Source organism: Ailuropoda melanoleuca, chromosome 13 (genome assembly GCF_002007445.2).
Source record: "Ailuropoda melanoleuca isolate Jingjing chromosome 13, ASM200744v2, whole genome shotgun sequence".
Taxonomy (NCBI): domain Eukaryota; kingdom Metazoa; phylum Chordata; class Mammalia; order Carnivora; family Ursidae; genus Ailuropoda; species Ailuropoda melanoleuca.
Window position 1 is genome coordinate 44,971,453 of NC_048230.1, and position 22,483 is coordinate 44,993,935.

Consider the following 22,483-nt stretch of genomic DNA (forward strand, 5'->3'; position numbering starts at 1 on the left):
ATGGCCGACGTCCCAGAGAAATTCCTAGGTGGAGCCATCCCCTCTGGGTGAATGCAGAAGTCACACAGCCACACTCAGAACTCCCACCCCAGGCAAGGCGGAAACCCAAGGGCATTCTAAAGGGCAGGACCCCTGGCTCTGCATCTCTGTGGTCAAATGGGTGGGAAGTTGAAGGTTCACCAACGCAGCGGGCAGGGTCGTCACCAACGTGTCCCCAACGCCTGCTTCCTGAGCTGCTGCTGTTGCCGCAGGGACTCGACCCGGGGCTCACACTGCCTCAGTCCCCCGTCTCTCCACTGCCCGGTGCTTCCAGCTCGGCCATCTGCCTCACCCTGAGGCTCTGGCCCCTGGGTCCATGCCCTCAACTCTACCCCCGAAGGCAGGTCCCCAGTGTCCATTCCCACAGGTCTGAGTCCCTCAAACACCTGGGCCTGGGGCTGTCCCTCTGCCTGTGTCCCCCAGCCATGCCCTCTTCAACAGTGTCCCACCGATGTCTGCCCTGATCTGTGAGTCCCACACAGGCCGCAACACCTGTCCCTAAATTTGTATCACCTTTACATGGGTCTCCCTGCATCTGTGTCCCCTCAAGACCTTGCCAGTCAGAATCTGAGCTCACAAGCAGCTGTCCCCCACATCTGTGCCACCCTGAAAGGGGGTCCCCTTGACAGCTGTCCTCCAGGCTGAAACAATGTCCTCATCTGTGTACCCTCAGCTGTGTCCTCCATATCTGCCCCAAACCTGTCTCGTGTCAGTATCCCCAGAAAATCTGTGCCCTGTGTCCCTACCTACCTACCGCCTGGGGTTCCCCAAAGCTCACTCCAGTGTCTCCATGACCCAGATGTGTCCTCCCAGGGTCGGCCTGTGTCTCTCCATGACCAAGGCAGGCCCCCCAGCTCACTGTCCCTCCCACCCTCCTCTCCCCACCTGTAGCTCTGCTTCTGACCCCGGACCACCCTGTGTGAGCAGCATGAGCCCACTTTCTCAGTATCAACAGCCGCTCTGTGGTTATGTGTATGTTTGTCCTTTGTCGGCACCTGTCAGCCCTGCCTCCAGCCTGTAACGGGCTCTGGCCATGCCTCTCACTCAGCCTGCATCTCTGTGCCCCGTGGGCACAGGGGGCTACCATCCCGGGATGGAGGGAGGAAGGGTGGGTGCGCAGGGCCCGGCCGCCAGCCCTACCTTTGCTGCAATAGTTCTTCCGGGCAGCATCCAGGGGCCTCACTGCCTTCCCGGGCTCACAGGGGCCCAGCGGGCTCCGCTCGGTGGGTGGGCAGCCTGGCTCGCAGACAGCCTGTACCTGCTCTGCCTTCAAGGCGATAGCCTGCTCCAGGAGGCCCAGGTTCCCGCGTGTCATCATGTCGTACATCTCCGACTCGTCCGTGACCGCAGACTTCTGGGAGCGCGAGTCTTCGTCCTTCCCGTCATCAGAGCGCACCTCCACGATGACGGAGTACTCGGGCTTGGGGCTGGGAGACGCCGGACGCTGGAGTTCAGGGGCCTTCTGGGTGGGGGCAAGGGGGGCATCCTCCTGGCAGAGGACATCAGGAGCGGCTGCCTCCTCGTCCTCGTCCTCCTCCCCGTCCTCCTCGTCGTCCTCCTCGTCCTCCTCGTCCTCTTCCTCGTCCTCGTCCTCGTCGTCCTCCTCGTCGTCCTCCTCGTCCTCGTCCTCGTCCTCCTCGTTACCCAGGGCAACTTTCATCCTGCTGGACTCCTCCACGGACTGGGGACAGAGCTCCTGGGAGTGCTCCTTGGTGCCTCCCACGACTTCCTCTGTACCGTCTGGCCGGAGGAACACGTCCTTCTCCCCCTCATCACTGGTGGCCCCTTCTTCAGCCTCCTCCTGAACCAGGTGCACGACACCAGGGCCCGGCTTGGCCACCTGGCCCAAGTCCTCCCCAACTAGGGTCTCTACAGCGATTTGGCCCAGGTTTAGGAGAGAAGTGGCAATGATTTCCTGGTAGCTGCTGTAGTTGCCCTTGGCAGGGCCGACGGAGCTGCCGATGGGCTTGGATCCGAAGTGGGACTTGACGGGGCTCCTTCCTGCACAGAGTCAGAAACGTGCGGGATGAGCACAGGAACACCTTACCCCACACGGCCTGGCAAACGCGGAACCCCAGTAAGGGGAGTGTGGTCGTCGTGCCAGCCCCTCCACCTGGGCCTTGGAGAACTTATTTTAGGAGGAGAAGCCGAGAAACACTCTGATACTTGTGATTAATGGTCCTCCCCTTCACAGCTACTTTCTCAGATCAGGTAAACCCGAATTTCACAAAATGGAAATTAAAGAATACAACAGATTTTAAAAATCGCTTCACAAACACAAAGCAGAAACCGAACTGAGGTTTCTAAAAGACACAAACTTAGACCTCTCAGCTGCCGTGACTGGGCTGTGGTGTTTGCTCAGAACACGAAGGCCCTGTGGGACAGTCGACAAGGGTGTCCGGGGTGCAGGAGCCGGCCCTGACATCCCCCATTCCAGGAGGGAGCCCGCCAGGGCTGGTGCGCAAACCCCAAACTCTGTCCTCCGTAGGAAAGTGGGCAAGCTAGTCCTTTCTCCCTAGAGCCCATGGGGCCGCATGCCACTTCAAGCACAACAAGAGACCCCCCAGGAGGGAGGCAAGTGTGAGGACTCTCCCTAAGGATTGGCTCCAAAATAACACAAAAATCCATCTCAGACCCTGCAAGGTCAGAAGACACAAGCACCTTGGGGGGTCCTGGGGGGTTGGGACCCCAGGTCTCAGTCCCACCCCCAGGACTCTGAAGTCTGCCAGACTGGGGGGCACATGGACACTTCCCTCCAGAACCTGGGGTCACCTTCACACCAGCATTTGCCAAAGTCTGGCTGTCCCCCCAGCGAAGAAAGTGCAGCAGGGAATCCCCTCATTTCCGCATCCCGCCCCAGGCTTCCCTGGACACCCCCACAGTCTCACCTGATGCCAAGTAGACCCCTCACCCCCACCCCCAGCTGCTCTTCCCTGGGGCCAAGTGGGGGGAAGGTCTGCCTGAGACCCCCTCCCCCCACGCACCGACACACAGCCCATGTCCATCTGTCCGTCCATCTCCCCCATGCGCACAGACACACACCCACACTCACACACACAGTGTTCACAGAGATGCGCCCACAGGCCCCTCAAACGCCCTGTACCAGCCCTTCTCCAGGAAGCCCCAACAAATGTCAGGACAAGACCTCGCTTGTTCTCAGGAAGGGCTTCCTTGGCGGCCCTTTCACTGACGCGGAGCGGGGCCCCCTCCCCACTCACAGGCTGCGATTCTCCGGGGCCACACTAAGCGCCCTTTATTTCGGGGGAAAAAGAGCCACAAAGCACCTTCAGCTGGCTCAGGACGATGAATTCCCTCCTGTCCTGACATTTCAGCCTCGTCCTCCTCCAGAGTTCCTTCCGATTCATCTGAAACAGAGGCGTCCTTCACCTCGGCGTCCTCGCTGCCGTCGGTGTCCACGCTGTAGCCCTCGTCCAGAGCCAGCTTCAGGGGGTGGGACTTCCGCGTGGACGCCAGGTGTTCGGCCTGGGCCCCCTCCAGCTTCCTCTTCTTGGCCAGAGGGCAGCTCTGCAGACTGGGAGGAAGGGGACCAGGGCCACGCCGTCAGCACTCCCTGGGGTCCTCCCGCCCACTCCCCACCCTCAGCAGCTCCCTCACACCCTCCTGTTGTGAAAGCTTGTCTATGTCTCATCACTATCCCTCCGTCAGAAGCCCCACATTCACGACAGGCAGATTAACGTGCTTAAAATTTTACATGAATTGTCCACATTAAAAACTCTTGATGTGCTTTAAATTGCACTTTGTTCTTCTCTCCTGAGACCTAACTTCAGTGGCCCTGTCCACACCACTCCCCCTGTGGCAAAGAGGAGGGCACTGGCCCTCTGTCAGACCCAGCCCACGTCCCATCAAGCAGGTCATCAGGAACCCTCCACCCTTCCTTCTCTACCCCCGGACCCTGCACACCCTCACCCACCCGCAGTCGAGCTGAACCGCCCCCTCCCCAGGATGACACCGGGGCAGCTCACTGGGGTCACCCCGAGGCATGGCAGGTCTGCTCTGCGCTCTCCCCCACGGACTCATCCAGCCTCGCAGCCCCCAACAGAGAGGCCGCAGCACAACACGCCCCGGCCCTGTTGGCCCCAGCAGCCGCAGGCAGAGATGGAAGGTTCTAGGCCTACGGCAGGGCCCAGAGAGGGAGAGGCACTCCAACAGCCCGCAGCCCAACCTCTCTCCCAGGAACCTCCTTACCTGCGGTGCCTGGAGTACTTGCCCCGGATGTGCCCCGAGCCGGTGCATCCTGGGGTGGGGCAGCTGGGGGGAGACAAGCAGGGGTGGTCACTCGGGGGAAGGACCCGCCCAACCCAGACCCTCACTCTGGGCAGCGGGAGATTGTCTCCAAAGAGTGCATCTCAGAATGGCTGCTTGCAGTTGGCTGAAAATTAATGAAATAACTCACCCCATTTAAATAAACGATTGGCTCATTACAATTTTATGTGTGTTTAATTAATGATCTGTATGTATGAGATCAAGACTTCCAATATTAGTGTCTCCTAGACGGCTGCTTTTTCTGCGGATAAGTCTTTCCCACTGCCAGCAAACTGCCCAGGCTTCCAAGCAGCTGGGAAACTGGACGCTCTGTGGAGCCCCAGAGCCAGCACCTGAGGCTGGTCCCAGGACAAAGCAGGCTATCGCTGGTGCTCTGAGGCTGCAGCCCCCGCCAGGCACACGCCTGGCCTGGCGGACTGAGCAGCTGCCTCCAGGCAGGACCCACTCGATGTAAACACGCAGGCCTGGCCCCAACGACAACCCTCCCTGGTGCAGGGAGGTGAGGCCAGGAGGGCTGATGACCCAGGGGCTACCCATAGATGTGGGGAAGGGAGCTGCTGGGCCTCATGCACCCTGTGCGCCAGCTAGTGCATGGGGATGAAGGCAAGGCCCCCAGGAGTTCCTCACCCTCCAGTATCATCTGTCTCCTCACTGAACCAAACCACAGAAAGCTCTGGAAGCTTCTGATCATGGGCACAGGGCATGCCACTCAACCCACTTCTCCTGGAGTCAGCTCCATGCAAGGCCAGGGCCCTGTAGGCTGCTAGGCATGACCGCAGACCACAGACATCAAGAAGCAGACGTCGCCCACTCTTCCGGAGTGGCAAACTAATGCCCAGAGAACTGGTAGAACGCCTGGGTGGTCGCCCAAGGAGGCTGTGCCCAAGCCCCTCCTGGGAGCGGCCATCCCAAGGTGCCCAAGATGGGAAGACCTTGTTTTTCCAGATTCTGTGAGGGAAGAACAAGGTGGACCCCAGAAGGCACATGACCCTCGACCTCTGTCTAGACATGCCTGATGGTCTCTAATTTGATCAGGGGCCTGACTGCAATGCACTGTGGGGTTCATGCAGGTCACAATGAGAGATGAGTCGGGGAGAAACAGAACAGTCGATGGAGGCAGAGCCCCACACACCCTGAGCTCAGCAGCAGCTTTTGGGGGGAGCAGTGGTCTCCCTGCAGCCCTCCAGGCTAGGACCACCATGGCTGAGCTCAGGGCTGGTTTTCAAGAGTTCACAAGGAAAAAAGGAAAGGAGGAAGGGAAGAGAGAAAAGAAAGGGAGAGAAGGAGGGGGGAGAGAGGACAGGGGAGAGGGAGGGAAGACATGCCACATTTTATTGTGGATTTCCTTTCCAGACAAACAGGACTTACTCCTGCACCGGGCCTGTCTATTCTAAAATCTGTACCCCACACTTGCTTTCTCTCTCTCAAGAGCTAGCTTTGAGACTTTTCACAAAAGGTCCTTGTTACTGGGGATTTGAAGCTGAGGTCCCAATTAGCCGATTAATCACTGAGTTAATCAGGCAATTACGGGACAGCTGCTGTGAAGTCCTGTAGGCCACTGGCCCTGCCCCCAGACACGTCACCAGCTCTGAGCCACACCTCCAGCCCCCAGTTCACGAGAGTCCTGGCCTCTAGCCCAGGGGGCAGCAGCCCAGGCTGCGAGCCCACATGTCTGGAGCAGGTGAGGACCACTGCGAGAGAAGAAGCGGGAACCCCTGCGCTCCTCCCCATGCAGCGGCGGCCGGAGACCTGGCCAAAGCCCAGCAGCTGCCTGCAAGCAGCCTGTGCCACCCAGTTCGCACCGTTTCCCCTACAAGCGCCCCCAGGGTGGCATCACTGGTGCCGTCACGGTGCTTGGGGCCAGAGTGAAGAAGTGGCACCAGCTCCAGGCCCCGGGAGCCTCTTCCCAGCCTGAGGAATGAGGCAGATGCAGCCCAGCCGTCTCCCTGAACTCCCCGGTGCGGTTCCCTGAGTGTGGCAGAGACAGGAAGATAGGCAGGGAGGCTTACAGAGGGCTGCTCACAGTCAGCACTGAGCAGGTCCTGGTGACAGCTTTGAGGCATCCGACCATAAACAACAGGTGTCAAGGAAAGTCAAGGCCAAGGCCACGAAGAACCAAATCCCACCCGGAGCCAGGCACTCAGTTACCACCCCTCAAAGGGACTGGCTTCCTTCCAGCCCCCGGAAGCAGGAGGAAGAGCCCGCCCCCTAGGCAGAAGCTGGCCGCTGGCTCAGAGGAGGCCCTCAGGTGAGGTCACGTGGGCTGGGAGGGAACCCGGATGCAGGTGTGACAGATGGGCAACTCTCCTCGGACTTGGAAACAGCCCTGCAGGTGCTCCGGAAGGGGTCCGGCGCCTTGCCTCTGCAAAGGGGCAGGTGCCTCACCTTTCCACCGGCCAACACTTCCAACAGAGCCACCCCAAGGTTGTGTGGCAGCGATGGGTCCAGACTAAGATACAAAGGAGAACCCACCAGGTCCGTTTGCTTTCTCGTGGGCACTCAGTGTTCAGTCTAGGGCGCAGAGAAGCAACGTGGGCTCCAGGGATGGGGGAAGGCACTCAGAGCCCTGACTCAGCTCAGCTCCTAAGAACCACCGTGCCACCGCCCTGAGAGCAAGCAGCTTCCTGGGAGCCTGCTCTTCCGGGGAAGAGACACCCTGGGGCAGGGGAAAGTGGCCGAATTCTGGGACAGGGAGGTGTCCGTCCCTCATCTGTGGAGAAGTCTCACAGTAGAGCTTCACCCTAACTCGGCTCTCGCTTCCAGTGACCCTGCATGAGTTTATCTAACATCATGCCGCCTGTTCCAGGCCGTGTTCTCCCTGCGCTGGCGCCCACTGTAAGCCTCACCAGGTCGGGGCAGAGCGCTGCTGAGCGGGGGAAGACGTCCTGGCCGGCACTGTCTGCCCATTCGCACGGCGTGAAGGTGCCCGTGGGGCTGACGTGCCCAGTTAAGGAGTGAGAGCCCTGAGGGTGCCACAGATCACAGCTCCGGGCGTAGCTCACGGCCGGCGAGCGGTGGGGACACGGCGTGACGGGCACCTTCCAGGAGAGCGTGTGCGACGCTTTGGCACAGCCCACTCCACTCGACGCCAAGCAGCCATTCCCTGAAACTTGAGGAACCGTCAAAGACGCTGCTGCTCAAACTTAGACCTCAATGCGTTCGTCCCCAGTTTCTCCACTAAAAACTGTTACAGTCTCACTATTGCTGCGGAAGCAGGTTGAAAGCACACGGTCAGAACCCTCTCGTGGCCGGGGCCTCTCTGAGACTATTTCAGAACATTCCACCTTCAGAGTCAGTTTTGCTTCTAGTGTTTCAAACTTATGCGAGAAAGCTCTTTGGACCTGCCTTTGCAAGTTCCTCCACAACTTCATCTGTTGCCAAAATTAATTGCTGTTTCCCAAACCCAGAGCTTCCTCGAGTCCTCTGCCTCCTTCCCTTCACTGTCCTGAAGATGTCCTCTGGGGCGCGTCACATGCCCAAGGGAAGTGCAGCCCCCTCCTGGAAACCTTCTCTCCCTCGGGTGCCCCTGGCCCCTTTGAGCTCCACTGGCCTGGTCTGGCGGCCTCTCCACCCTCACCCTCTCACCCTGTGACCTGGGCTGGGGCTTTGAGTGGTGCAGCGTGGGATCCAACTCTTCTGGTCAAACGCTAACCTTCTGAGCCTCGGTTTCCCCACTTCACGAATGGGTTGATAATAGCACCAGGCAGCGCCTCCTGAGAGCAAAACTAGGCTGTGCGGCCAACGCAGAGCCCGTCACAAGCCAGGGCATCCGGCCTCCCTCCAAGCCCCTTCCCTTACAGCCTCAAAGGTTTGAGGGACACTGGGACACTCTGGGGTCCTCTCATTGTCCTGATTGGCAAAAGCCAGCCATCAACAACTCTGATGAAGAATGAGATGGCCCCGGCCCCAGACTTGTTCAATTTGGTGCAAATCTTTCCCCCTACGAATTAGGAAGCGCCAAAGCTCTGGACGCGTGCAGTGACTTGGAAAGGGCTGCTCCAGGCTGGGGGCAGAGGGGGCAGGGAAGGAACAGCGCAGACCCTAAGATACTGGAATGTTCTGTGCATCCCCAGCCAGGAGTCCGGAAGCTCACAGAAGCCCCATTGAGGTGTGGTGGTCGCCCTTGGCCCTCCACATGGGCAGAGCGCCTCACCAAGGCAGCCCTCGCCAGCTGTCTCTGGGGGCCTGGGGGCTGAGGGCTCTGTGGTGTGCTCTATGGGAAAGAGGGTGGGCCTGGAGCCCTTCCATCCCCCAAGGACAAACCTCTGCAGGTAGCCTCGGCTGCAGTCCAAGCCTGGCTTCGTCTTGTGGGGAATTTGTGACCATTAAAGGGGGCCCCTGATGCCTACCTAACACGCTGGGACCCTCCACGAGCACCACTTCCCTCTCATCTTTCCTGTTAGAGCCAGAATACACTGGCACTACCCCTCCTCAGAAAAGAGGGGGCTCTGGGGGCTGGTTTTCCTTGTCTGTTACTGGACATCATCAGCACCGTCTAAGCAATACTGCACCAAGACCCCAGGCCCACAGAGTCTGGAGTTCAAAGGTTGTGTGGGTGGTTCTGGGACAGCCCTGACACACAGGCCTGGGTGGGCTTTCTGTCTGGCCATCCCCCTGCTCCAATGCCAGGGGCCAATGCCAGAACAGAAGCCGGCAGGTGAGGGCAAGTCAACCTGGCCCCTCCTGCTTGGACCCAGCAAACCCTTGCAGTGAGCTGTCCTCCCTTTCTCCTCAACGTGCTCATCCCTGGTGAGCCGTGACCTAGAATCTGGAAAGTCACAGAGCTCAGCCATTGCAAGATCACCAACACGCCAACCACTGTCTGCATCTGGAGCCCATGGACAACTTGGGACCTGGACAGCCTATTCCCTCATCTCTGGCCAAATGGGGCCTCCGGCCACCAGACACAGAAGCCTTTGTGAGAGCCCCCTAATACAGCACCTTGTTGCTGGCTGGGGACCATGGTGACAGGCAGGTCCTGCACATCTGTGCCCCTGTCTCAAGGCTGGCTGCATGCGGGGGCCGGGACAGAGGTGGGAGAGGGCAGAGTCAAGGTGGAGACAATGGGACTCACGGCAAGGAGGAAAGGGGTTCAGGAGTGCGGTCGGGCAAACTGAAGTGCCCCATGCGGGACATTGGGGTGTTCAGGGTCACAGGCATGCGCGGTGCTGGGTGCTAGCAGAAAGCCTTTCTTACCTGAGGTCAGCACCTGTAGGCTCTGGGGGCACTGGGTGAGAGAAAGAGAGAAATGGAAACACATGTGGGAGTCCGAACAGAAAAGGTACATTGCCCTCATGGCACAAAGGGAACAAAAGTGGAGGCAATCCCAGTGAGAACTGAACCCCATCCTTTCCTGACCTCCTGGAATGTGCTGCAGGGCCCAGTGGAGTAAGCTGCCACCTCTCCCCTGATGCTTGCACCAGACTCTCCCCCAGAGAGGCTGGTGGTTTTCAGAGTGGGTCAGGCGCCCCCACCTAACCACCAGCTCTCTGGGCCTTCAGAGCCAGGAGTATCTCTTTCTCTAATTGTAGCTGGAAGTCAGCTTCTGACAGGAAACTTGACCCAGCAGATAAAGCTGGACAGAGAGAACAGATGGGCCAAGCGGGGGCAAAAATGCGATGGGGCCACTGGGGGCAAAAATGCTCAGGGTCCAACTGGGCAGCTCACCCAAGAAGCTCAGAGCTCTGGCCACCCACACATGGGACATGCAACTCTGGCCCAGCGTGTGCTTACGGTGTCAGGGAGGTGAGCCAGCCAACGGGCCCTGCCCACTGCCCGCTGCCAGTTCAATCTGACAAGCTCCCAATGCCCTCCAGCACCAAGACTGACATCCTGGGAGGGCAGGAGGCTGGGACAGAAGCCTGGCATCATTTCAACTCTAAACAGAAAGGTGTCCTGACTGAGCTTTGCCTTCCCTACTCTGTGGAGCCGTCTGCCTCCTCACCCCCACCCCAGGCAGATTTGTCTGGACCCCACAGCACGCTCTCACGCACCACACACCACGGACCCCAAGGGCCCAGCATAAGGGGGGAGCGTCCCAGAGCCTGGTCATCACTGCAAGGTTCTGCTTTCCTGAGCAACGTGGCATTTGCTGCTTTCGGACATGGGACTCACAGCCAGACCCGGCTGAGAGGGGGCGGCACTCACCTCGGAGGGCCTTGGAGCGCGTGCGAGCCCGCTTATCCTCATTTTCTAAGCTCATCTGAAAGCAAAAACAACTGTGATGTTAACGGAGGCTAAGCACAGAACCATCCCCGGAGGGCTGCGCAGGGCCTCCGGCCATGGTCTCTCTCCAGCTGTGCTGGGCACGGTGAATCTGTGACACAGAAGGGGGTGGGCTCGCAGGAGGGGAAGACCTGAAACCCGGGGCAACAGGCTGGGGGAGGTGCTTCAGTGGGGAAACCACGCTCCGGCCCACTCTCCGCCCTCCCGCTGCCCCCACGTTCCCACCCCCTCAGGAACCTCAAGCAGGAGCCCCGCCCCACCTGCCAGACCCTGGTGGATGGTAAGGGTCCTGGCCCACGGTCTCCTGACAAGGCTGAGGGGCACCACCCACTGATCATGTGGGGTGTGAACTGCTCAGGCTTCATGGCCGGCCATCCCCTGGGCCCCAGAGCCCAGCTTCCCATCGCAGTGAGTGCCCCACCACGCTAGAATCATCCTTTAGAAACAGACAGATGGGACCAGAACGGGCCTCCACAAAGGGTCCAGAAAATGAATGACTTCGATTTCTACCATGTGCCACCCTGGACAGAGCCCAGGGACCAGACCGTCCCTAACACAAGACAGGATGTGCTTACCGAGTGTATGTTCCCAGAGGTGGGGCACTACGACCCCGTGGGAACGGAGAGCAAGTCAGGCATGGTGCTTTCAGTGTCCTAACAGCCACATTACACATGTAACAGGATACACGACACGGATTTTAATACTAACCTTTACCTAGCCCAATCTACCCAAAACATTATCAGTTCAACACTAATCAGCAGAAAACACTGTGAGTGGGATACTGTTTTGTACAAACTTACAGAGACCTTGCATGTCTCCTGGACTCACAGCACATCTGAGTATGGCTGGCCACATGCCACGGGCCCATGGCCACTGTGCTGGACAGCATGGCCCTAGACTTGGGAAGCAGTCTCAAGTGGGAGCCAGCTTCAGGCAAGAATGCAGACCCAGGGGCCATCTGGACAGGACCCACGGGCCACCCTCCCAGGGACATCGCTTCTCCCAGGACAGGGTGAGTGGGGCCCCCTGAGGGGGACAGGGCACCCCACACAGTACAGACCCCTCACATCCTCTGACCACCCAACCTGAGCCCATCACTGCACCCCACATTCCCTGCCCCTGACCAACTTCCATGGACCAACACTGTCCACAAAGTCCTGTGAGGGAGTCGAGGAAGAGCCCTCAGGAGGGTGAAGCCTGGAGACAATGGTCACAGAGAAGCCCAAGGAGGGGATGCCCCTTGGGGCTACAGGTCATCACATAGAACCTTGGGCCTATGTCACCCATAACAAATCTGGGCAGAGAGGCCATGAAGAGGTAGGAGGTAGGTGGGATCCCCGAAGCGCTCCTTGTCTCTGAGGCCAGGTGGGGAGGGGCCTCTGTCTGTCAGGGTGTGTCCCATGAGTCCCATGAGCCCACAAGGCTCACCACCAGTCCCTGTGGTCAGGAAGGGGAGGGAGCAATTCCACCTGTCCCGGGCCATAACCAAGGCTGTCAAAGACAAGGTCAGATAGCAGCAGAATGGAAGGAAGGGAGACAGAAGTGGGCTTTAGAGCCTGGAGACCTGCAAGAGACAAGTCTGAGCTCTGAGGTGCAGAAGGCCCTCCAAGGAGGGGAAGGGAATCCCCCCAATTAGGAAGACAAAACTTGCAAAGTGAACCTCCCCCACAGGCGGCACTAACATACAACAATTTATGTGATTTGTTAGGGAAGAAAAATCAAAACCTGGGGTAGATGGCGCAACCTGCCCACCCCGGGCTGCAGAGCTGGCGTCAGGAGCTGCGTGTCTATTACAGCCTTCCGATGGCACGGAAGACAATTACTATGATCTCTATTTTTAAAGCAGAGGTTCCCCGTGGACCAATGACTCACATTTAAAGTGAAGAGAGGAGCAGGTGTCAAAGGGACTTCATTACATTTATGAGCCTTCAAATGTCATCTGCGCGGAGCCCAAGCGCAGGGCCTTCCCATGTAGGCCGCACAAAGGAGCTAATGCGTCTGATTGCCGCCGCCTGCTTTCAGCTGAAATGCAATCTACAGCTCTTTTTTTTTTTTTTTTTTGTCAGTTTTCCCAAGGAAATTGGCAATCATTCTGCTAGGTTAAAGCGTGCCTTGGCAATTTGGATTTCCTGCGGATAAATTATTCAAAGAACAGAGAATAGAGAGGGTTGCAGGGATGCGTAATGGGCGCTGCTTGCAAACTACGAGCTCCCATTGATGAAGCTAACAGCTGTGACATTCGTTTTGCCGAGCACCTTTCCATTTGCAATTTATCTGCATCAAATGGTCAATAAGTGAGAAGTTCTCTTCAGCGCGTGTAGCTTTGATTTTAAAACGAAAAAAAAAGAAAACCTCAACCACAGGAGGAAAAACGAGTTAGCTCTTTAATATGAGAATGAATCTGTGAGAGGATGACGTGGGACATCAACAACGGACTGGGAGACTTTGATTTCTGGGCTGCTTGAAAGGAGCTGTGGTGGCTGCCTCGCAAGCGTCTGGGCAAATCTGTGATAAAACCAGCCCCGCTGCATCTCCGATTTCCGTTGTCTTCCTTCCCAGAGAGCTGGAAGTTCTTCAGAGGCTGGTTCTCTGCTGGCCTCCCTCCCTGTGCTGTAGATGGAGAACCAAAGCCCATACAGCCCAGCACCCCTGGGCTCATGCTCCTACTTGGCTTCCTGGCAGCCCCCCAGGGCCTTCTGTCCCTCACCACACAAAGACAGGCCACTCGTTGGTGCAAAGACCAGACACGTCCCAGTGTTTCACCGATTTTTTTTTAAGAACCCTTCGCTTGTTCCGAGCACAAGTCAATCACGTCTCTGTTTTTGTACAGCACAGAAATAACTGAATGGCCTCTTACCTGGAAGGTGAAAAGGCCCCCTTGTCACAGCCAAGCCAACCTCAATCCCCCCTCTCCCTAGGGGACAGTGATGTTTCTCAAGAACATCGTCTGCACTCTGCCTCTGTGAGCCACCTTCGTTCTGCCACCAGGAGCATCTTACAGCTTCCCTGTGCTCCTTAAACCATCACTCCACCGTAATTAATATTTCAATAGTTCTGTCTTCAATAGGAAAACTATGGGGAGGAGAACCATTTACAAATGCAAATACATCCTGTTTTGCCACATCCATTAACCAAAGAGAATTGTCTCTTCATCCTTCCTTTTAACTTGCTTTGTTAGTGCCATATAATGGGTCTCACTCAAGAAGGTGTTACTATTTTGTTCCGTTTTGTATTTTTTTATAAAGTCAGGATTCATCACATAAGCTCTTTTTAAATCTAAACGGTTCTCACATCATTCCGCAAAGACCAACCCCTTTTCAGACCTATCTGCGTAGCACCCTTACCAGAACTGAGTTCCCTAAGTTGGACATTTACAAACTTGGGGACCAAAAAAAGCAAATGCAGTAATCATGCAGCCTTGAAACCACAGATTTGTCTGGATTCTCAGAAAAACACTCGGAAACCAGATACACAGCCAGGAAGAAAGCATAGAGGATAGACTATCAATGTCCAAGAATGTCCAGTCCGAGATTTTTCACGAGGTGTGCAATGAGGCCCAACAGACTTTGTGCTAATCTTTGCCTTTACCTTCAGAGTCCGGGTCTCTCCCTGACCCCCCGCCCACCCCCAAGTTCAGGAACATCTGTGGTGGTCTCTGGAGAGACCCTCCCCCCTCGCACATTCTCCCTCTCTCCCTCTCTCACATCTTGGCTCTTCCCAGGCTCTCACAGCTCCTCTCCAGCCTATGCCGTGTCCCTGCTCTTCTGCGTGGACAGCTAAGGGTGGGACGAAGAATGGAATTCATGCTGAAGCTGTCCTGCCTCTGCAGCCCCCGTCCTGGCAGGAGTCATGCCTGCCTCAGCAGCCAGGTGGCAAGGTCCCTCCCCCAAGGGAGAGCTCGGGAGGGAGGGGCCTGTTCAGACCTGGGATCCTGGGTGGGAGTGAGGGGGCTCAGGGAGTCAGTGAGGACCTGAGGGTCTTAGGGGTGATGGCCTCAGGCTGAGAGGTGCTCTAGTCCTGGGAAGCAGGAAACATCCCTGGGTGTCCTCTCAAAAGTCAGGCCTGTGCCTCCTGTTTCCCACCGCCCCCCCCCACTCTCCATTCTGTGCCTGTTCATTTCCCTCGAGGTCCTCATCTCAATGTGCAACAAGCTCGTCCATTCACGTTTTCATGGTCACTGCGTCTCCTATGGAGCTTCATTCACTGCTCAGCCCATATTATGTAAGGAGGGACGGATAGACGAACAGAGAGATGGCCATACTTGGAAATATCTCTGAGATCCTGGACCTGGGTAATATGGACAGGAGCAGTCAGAAGAGGCTGAGCACATACCAAAGCCTGAAGCTGGGCAGGGGCTCCAGACTCCCTGACCCTGGGGGACATTCCTCCCAGCCCTGGACTGGAGAAGGAGACAGGTTTGTGTTCCAGTTTATTTAGAATGTGTTCCAACAGCTAGCAAAGCTGGAAAATTAGAACGAACCTAGGACAGTTTTTTAAATCCACAAGATTTTATGGATTATAGTGTCCCTGTGGGTGGCTTTCGGTGTTTTCCCTCCTGGAAAACCTAGACAGAGAGAGGGGGGCATCCACTGACTCCCAGGAGACCACAGGCAAGCCTGCCTAGAAGGAAGGGGTGACGTGGGATGAGGAGGGCAGAGGGACATAGCAGGAGTTGCAGGGAACCGGCTGTCCCCCACCCTATTGGCTGCAACAACATCTGCCAGTGTCCCCTTTCTCCGGGGGCGGGAGGCGGTGGGGGAGGGGCAGCAATCTGGGTGCATACAGCCAAGGGCAATGCCAGCTCGCACACCACCACCGGGAAGCCCTTACAGCAGACCCACATTCCCACCATTGAAGGATTTAGCAGCATCAAAGTGTGTTCCTTGCTGCTTCTCTCCACCAAGCATTGCAATGGAATCCCTCAGAGCCCCCATCCCCAGTCCCATAGGCTGCCTGCCTGCACACCCTCCCTGGCTCCCCGTTCTTTTGAGCACGTACCTGCATGCGGATCAAGGGTCAGCCCGAAGAGCAGCCTTCTTCTTCGAAGAGGTACACATTCTGCTACCTCAGGCCCCTGTGCTCACATTCAGCTTTCCGTTCTCTGATCCTCAAGGCTAAACCGCGTGCCCACAGCCCTGCCTCTCCACCAGAGCCATCACTGCACCCCTGGTTCCCTTGAAATGATAGTTCTGTCCCCCTTTGGGGGGCGTCCCACTGTGTATCTGAAATTTTGCTGACATTCCACCCATTGTTCAGCCTACTGGCAGCTGCACAGAGCAAGCTTCTCCTTGGTTTGTAGAAAGGACACCCCAGGGAGCATGTCTTGGGAGCAGTTTTCCTAACATCTCTGAGCAGGGGACTGGGGCTCACTCCAACCCACAAATTAAAAATTATAGTTACATGGAGACAAACAAACAAACAAGAAGTCCCAGATTCTGAACTCTAGAGAACAGACTGGTGGCCGCCAGAGGGAACGTGGGTGGGGGATGGGTGAAACAGGTGTTGGGGATGAAGAGCTCATTGCGATGAACCCTGCATCACTGAATTGCTATGCTGTACACCTGAAACTAATATAACGCTGTATGCTAATTGTACTGGAAATTAAAAATACATTAATTCATTAATTTTTTTAAATTATAACTATAAGGGCACCTGGTGGCTCAGTCAGTTGAGCATCCGACTCTTGGTATCAGCTCAGGTCATGGTCTTGGGGTGCTGGGATCGAGCCCTGAGTCGGGCTCCGTGCTCAGAGGGGAGTCTGCTGGAAGATTCTCTCTCTCTCTCTCTCTCTCTGCCCCTCCCCCCACTTGCAAGCATTCTCTCCCTCTCTCTCCCTCCCTCAAATAAATAAATAAATCTTTCTTAAAAATTACAGCCCTGTAGTAGACACCCTGATAAAGCAGCTATGTGTGAGTCCATCTGTTTAAAACTCCAACGTAAAAGGAATTTCTACCTACTAAAGGGTAGAAATCAGGGACACCCAGTGAAGCAGGCCAGAAAGGTCATGCAGAGTGGTATCCCTCCCTTGTCAGGAGGAAGGACTGGTAGACTCCCACACAATCAGCCTTCTCCTGGATTCATATCCAAGTTCTCCATTGAATATTATGTGATGGGAGCCTAAATGTTTCATTCTTTTTTTTTTAAGATTTTATTTATTTATTCGACAGAGATAGAGACAGCCAGTGAGAGAGGGAACACAAGCAGGGGGAGTGGGAGAGGAAGAAGCAGGCTCATAGCGGAGGATCACGCCCTGAGCCAAAGGCAGACGCCCAACCACTGTGCCACCCAGGCGCCCCTAAATGTTTCATTCTTAAGGTCAAACGTTAAGGACTTACCATCAATGCCTACTCCTTTTTGCCTTAAGTTAAAAACTAAAAATACACAGCTCAATGCCCAGCACTTTCCCCAAACCCACAAGCACCTCCTAACAGCCCCTGCTTCAGCCCATCTCTGAGCTGTCCACACTCCTGGTGCTGAACCAGAGGCAGGCGGCAGGCACTGAGCACTGCGCTCCGGCCCGCCACCCTCCAGACACGGAGGTCCACACCACCCACCCCCATATGAAGTCAGTCACCCCGGCTGTGTGATACTCTGCTCTCCTGTGGCCACCACTGCCCCCCTGCTTCGGCCTCCGCTAGCCTGCTCAGTGAGCACATACCACCTGGGCCAGCCCCTTAGCCCTTCTGAAAACCCACCCTGTCTGTCAAAGGCACATCCTCCCTCCTTCTCTGGCCTCTTAGCTTCTCTGCTTAGAACAGTAACTCAGGTCCTATCTGCCCAAACTAGAGGGAAGACTCTGTAACGGAGAAGTTGTTGCTGGAAAAGCCTGACCACAGGCCACCAGGCTGCTCACAGCCGGCCTTGAACCCTCTGAGCTTGTCAGCCGGCGCTGTCCATCCCACACCTCCAGGAACTGTCCAGACATGTCATCCAGAGCCCCTGACCTCAGATAACTCTTTCAGTCACAAAATGTCTGTTTGAATGTTCAGCACTGGGAAGAGATGAGTGAGGCATTCACCCAGGTGCAAATTTAAGGTGGGAAACAAAAATTCAGGGATGGAGATAATGGTTTAATGTGATATTTCAAAATATCAAAATTAATGCCAAAAATCCATGATGAACAAAATGCCCAAAATTTAAATAAAGATAGGATCGGTACTACCAACTTTTCCTTTTGCCTCAGGCTCCACATGGCAGAACACTGACAAGCTTACAGGAATAAAAGTGGGAGTGGAGGTACTTAGCAAGGTGCCAGGAGAGACCCATTAAGAAGTATATTCTAGTCACCAGGTTCAAAGAAAACTACAAACATCCTCAAATAAACTTGCTGCCTCAAACTTTCTAGCCCTTCCCGTCCATACCCTGGGCCATCACATCTGGGGGGCCATGCCCTGCCTCACAGCTTGGATCCTTGATGGGGACCATCTCCATGTGAAAAAAATGAGAGACTGGAGTCTGAGGTCCAGAAAGGAATACCCAAAGGCCTGTTGTCCCCTCTATTTCCACCTCTGAGGGTCACCAGCCCCTGGAAAGCTGGAGTCACCCAGAGTGTATCCTGGGAGGTTCCAGAACTGGAGGCTTGGTGTGGCTGCAAGCTCATGGTATGCCCTGGGCTGGGAGCATCTCTGGCGAGGCAGGGAGCCTGAATCACCTCCATCAGTGAGTTCTAGGTAGGAATGAGCAGGCATGTGCCATTTGCCTCTATTTGGGAAGATGGAAATGAACAAGGTCAACAGAGCTCGTGAGCTCCTGCAGCAAAGTCTACCAAGGATTCTCAGCCTGCCCAGGGAGCAACTATGGAGGCTGCCCAGGTATGGCCAGACACGGAGCAGGGACTTGGCCCGAGGTGACACTCTGCTGTCACATTTTAGTTTTACTCTATTCAGAGTCATTTTTCTTCCTTTAAGTTTACAGTGACCAGATCACTGATGGTCCTAGACCCCACTTAACCCTCTACGTACTCAAGAATAATAGTGATCAGACCAAAAGTCACCTCTGCACCGCACGCCTGGAAGTGAGAAGGACCCCTGCCCCCCCCCCCGTGGGCAGGGGCAGGAAAGGGGCTGCCCTCCACGTGCCTCACCTTGCTGCGTCTGCCCAGGAGAAGCCTCGAGGTCCTGCAGTTGCTGGCTTTGTCTCCTTGCGTCCACCTCTGACTCAGCAGCTCACCCCGGAACTCATTTTCTGAGGGGTCAGAAAAGAAAACCTAATGAAGGCAGCTCAAGGTGGGGAGATGAAGAAACTTGGACCACTCTTTTTCACAGGATTTATGCAATCCCCCCTTTCTGGAATCCACCAGAAAGTTGTGCAAGGTCGAGGCCCCATTGCTGTTCCAGGGGCAAGGGACAGAAGCTCTCTGAGGAAAACTAGCCTCTGATTGGAACACTCCCCAGAGGCTCCCAGCACCCTGCACCCCTGCACGATGTCCAGGAATCTGCCTCAGCGTGGGTGTGGTTTCCACTAACAGCCGCTCCAACAGGGGGCTGATGCAAGTCAGGTGAGGTCGGACACCCTGCCTCCCCTCTGCCCTGGTTTCCGCCATCTTTCCTCTCCCTGTTTCTGCCTCTCTCCAGGGCAATGTCTCCAGTGAATATTTAATTCCACACATAAATTCACACGTCTAAGCAGAGGCTGAAGGCATCAGCTGGACATGACAAAGAAATGCCTATTCCCTGCATGGCACTCCCTGTTTCCATGACAACTAGCTTTCTACAACTGCAGCGTTTCAAAGGAAGGTCATTAAGTAACCAACAATAAAAACAGGAAATGAGTGTTCCCGCATTCTGCTCTCTGCTTCTCTTTAGAAGTGAGCTTGGATTCTGCTGAAGGTAGGTCAGCACAGTGCTGTCATACCCATTATCTCTCTTCCCCTCATGCTTCTGACATGCACTCCAAATGCTGTTTTTCTAAAATTCCACCACTCCTGCCCCAGGCAGCCCTGTGGCTCCGGCCAGAGCAACCTCTTGTCTGAAAATGTCTCCATCCCATTAAAGGGCCTCCTGTGACCTCAAGGAGCACACACAGAGAGGGAAGCAGACTGGTTGTCAAGGAGATGGCCTAATGCAAGGTCTTCAAGGGAATGAGTAAAACCACCAGGACTTGACACCTACTGTGCGCACCTACTGTGTGCCTCCCTCTCGCTGAGGTATGGGTCACCTGCAGGGGACCCTGTGAGAACTGGCCTCCCCCAGGGCAGTGAGAGCAGTGTAGCTCTTCCTGGGTGGGTGCCTAGCAGTCAACAGCACACTCCAGATGGGACCAGACCACCCACTGGGTACTTATATTCCCAGACCTATGCTGGGAATAGGGGAGATCACCCTGAACTCACAAGGAGGAGGATGGAAGAGGAAGCATCCCACTATGGGGGTGGGAGGGAGGAAATTAAGGAGGTGAGTCAACAAGAATCACCCATCACACCTGACAGGGGGATGAGAGTTTCCCTTGCAACTCTGGTGACAGTGGAAGCTGGGAGACCCCAGGCCGCAAAGTACATGGGGTTCACTTTCTACACATACCTCCCAGGAAGAACCCTGCACGTGGGGCTGAGCTGCAAGGCTCCAGCGGAATTTCTTGTCACGGTAACACATGTAAATATATGAGGTAACTGGAGCACATCTAACAGCTGGAGGGAAGGACATGAGATCCTAAGATCTTGGCAGGAGCATGTTCCCTCCTCCTCGCACGCCAGCAGGGTGCCCTAGAAGCTGAGGGAGGGTGAGCTCTTTCTCCCTCAGTCTCTTCGGCTTCCCAGGGGAGCCCAGCCAAGGTGAGCTGCACGAGTCTGTGAAGGGACCTCTGGTTTCCTGTGTGACGCTCTCACCGGCCCCAGGGGTCTGCAAGTAAAGCCTGCGGAAGGCTCCACAGCACCCATCAGCTCAGGCAAAGCACTAGGGCCTTCCGAGCATCTGCTCCAGCCTCACAACCTCTAAATAGCCACTCCTGCCTCCTCTGGCCAAAGGAGCCTAAGAGCACCCTAGTGACACATTTAGTGCTGTGCCCCTGGGTGGCGGAGCCATGCGCACCGAGGCACACACCCTCGAGGCCAGAACCTCACTTAGGAGGACCAGCTCTATCTTGATGCAATTGTCTCCTCTTCCTGGGAAATATTTGGCAGCAAACTATAGTCACTATTAGAAGCCCAGTAAAGTGCGGCCGTGCTTCTCACTGCTGGGAAACCCCCACGCGGCCCTCTTTGTCCCCCGCTGGGGAGTGCGTGTGGCCAGGCCCCACGACAGGCAAGACCTGCCTGTCTGGAAGTACTGAGCGGCTTGCACCCCAGCCTGCACAGAGGCAGCCCCCACACTCCAAACAACTGCAGAGTCCCCAGGCCAGAGGAAGGCCCTGCACAGAGACATGGGGGTCCCCTGCAGATGCTGCTTCTAGAAGTCATGCTGCCAGCCAGCACTCAGGGGGTGGCAGGGAGGCGGGCGTGATGCAGATCGGGCTCCTGGTCCCACACCTGACCTGCTAGTCACCTCCTTCATCCACACATTAAGTGGGAGGAAAGAACCATCGGGATTTGGAACATGTCCGGAAAGTGGCCTCTCGGGGTCTGCTGCATAGTGAATGCATGAGAATATCACTTCCTTTATTATCAGGAATTGCAAGTAAGGAACACGTTTTCCTCAAGACAGGCTCCTTTCTTGGGTTCTTAGGTCTCCAATGAGTTCTTCTGAACCTGCTCATAGACACAAAGTTCCTTAGGTGTAGGCGGCAAGGACGGCGACACTGGCTATGACCTCTCTGGGGCCTGGCCCTGCACACCCTGCCTGCTCCATACTGCCTAGCATCTGTCCCCACAGAGGCCCCAAACTCACTTTGACAGGACTCTGGCAGACAGATAAGCTCCGAAAAGTAATCAAGGTCTGTTAGCAGATACATGTGGGTCCTCAGGGAGGGGAATCTCCTGAGAGATCAGTTGGCATCTCCCTCCACTGGGTCAGAGCCATGACCCAGGCTAGAGACAGGTCCATCTACTAATGAAACCCAGCCACCCCAACTGAGAATACTGCAGACCAGCAACCAGCCCAGCCAGTCCCCTGAAAAGGCAGCGTGAAGCCCTCCTTCCCATACCTGGGGAGACCCCAGGCGGCCCATCTGGAAACCCTTGGGCCCACAGGTGGCATCCATTTCTCCTTCCAGACACAGGTGTTTCGTGCCCACTCCCAACCCCACAGACTCTTGGAGGGCCCCATACAGAATGATATGTCCTCCTAGTGGGTTCCTACACCACTCTCCCTCTAGCCCTGCCTCAGCACTGACAGCGCAACACCTTCCTCAGTTCAAAACCTCCCCCACCCTCCCCAAAATGAGAACAGAGGACAAGAAGCCTGAGCAAGGGGTCAGGAGGTGATTGCAAAAAGTCAAAGTGTTTTCAGAGCCTTCACAAGGTTTTGCATCTCTGGTGACCATGGGCTGCCTTTGGAGCCAGAGGCTGGTATCACCTGCCCTCACCCAGAATGCGAAGGGGGAATGGTCTTCACACAGACAGAGTCCGCGTCTGGGCTCTCCCGTGCTGCACACACTTATCAGAAGTTCTCACCACTTAGTAGGAAATGTCAGGCCCTCAGCCCCAGCCCTTCTTGGTCCCTGCTCTGTCCCCAACATAGGGAGGGAGGTCTTGCATGCCAGCTGAGCCAACCGCTCCATCTGGCTTGATATCCCCTCCTTCCCACTACTGATTAAAGGATACCTAGAGTATAAACCATATTCTTCTCGAATATTTGATCACTCCCTCTAAACTGAACCCTAGGGCTTTTCAACTCTTCAACGAGCTAGAGACATCCATGTTTAAAGAACACAGTCCATCTAGACAACACACACCAGCCCTGCTACCACACCATCTCCACCCCCTGCATGACCATGTTTCTTAAGGAACTCAAATTTGCTAACTTTATTCTTCACTCCCCACTCCAAATGGCCTCCTCCTACAGCC

General features: G+C 55.9%; 1 protein-coding gene across 10 annotated transcripts in view; it reads right to left on the minus strand.

Moving 5' to 3' along the window:
- MYT1 (myelin transcription factor 1) overlaps positions 1 to 22,483 on the minus strand; it is a 68,081-nt gene that overhangs the window by 27,621 nt on the left and 17,977 nt on the right. For all 10 annotated transcript variants that reach the window (XM_034641062.1, XM_034641059.1, XM_034641061.1 and 7 more), the window contains exons 2-7: positions 18,632 to 18,732; positions 10,471 to 10,525; positions 9,520 to 9,550; positions 4,246 to 4,308; positions 3,324 to 3,571; positions 1,180 to 2,040 (exon numbers count right to left, since the gene is read on the minus strand). In XM_034641062.1, coding sequence (XP_034496953.1) covers positions 1,180 to 2,040; positions 3,324 to 3,571; positions 4,246 to 4,308; positions 9,520 to 9,550; positions 10,471 to 10,525; positions 18,632 to 18,732 — 1,359 coding nt within the window. The remainder of the gene's footprint in view (positions 1 to 1,179; positions 2,041 to 3,323; positions 3,572 to 4,245; positions 4,309 to 9,519; positions 9,551 to 10,470; positions 10,526 to 18,631; positions 18,733 to 22,483) is intronic.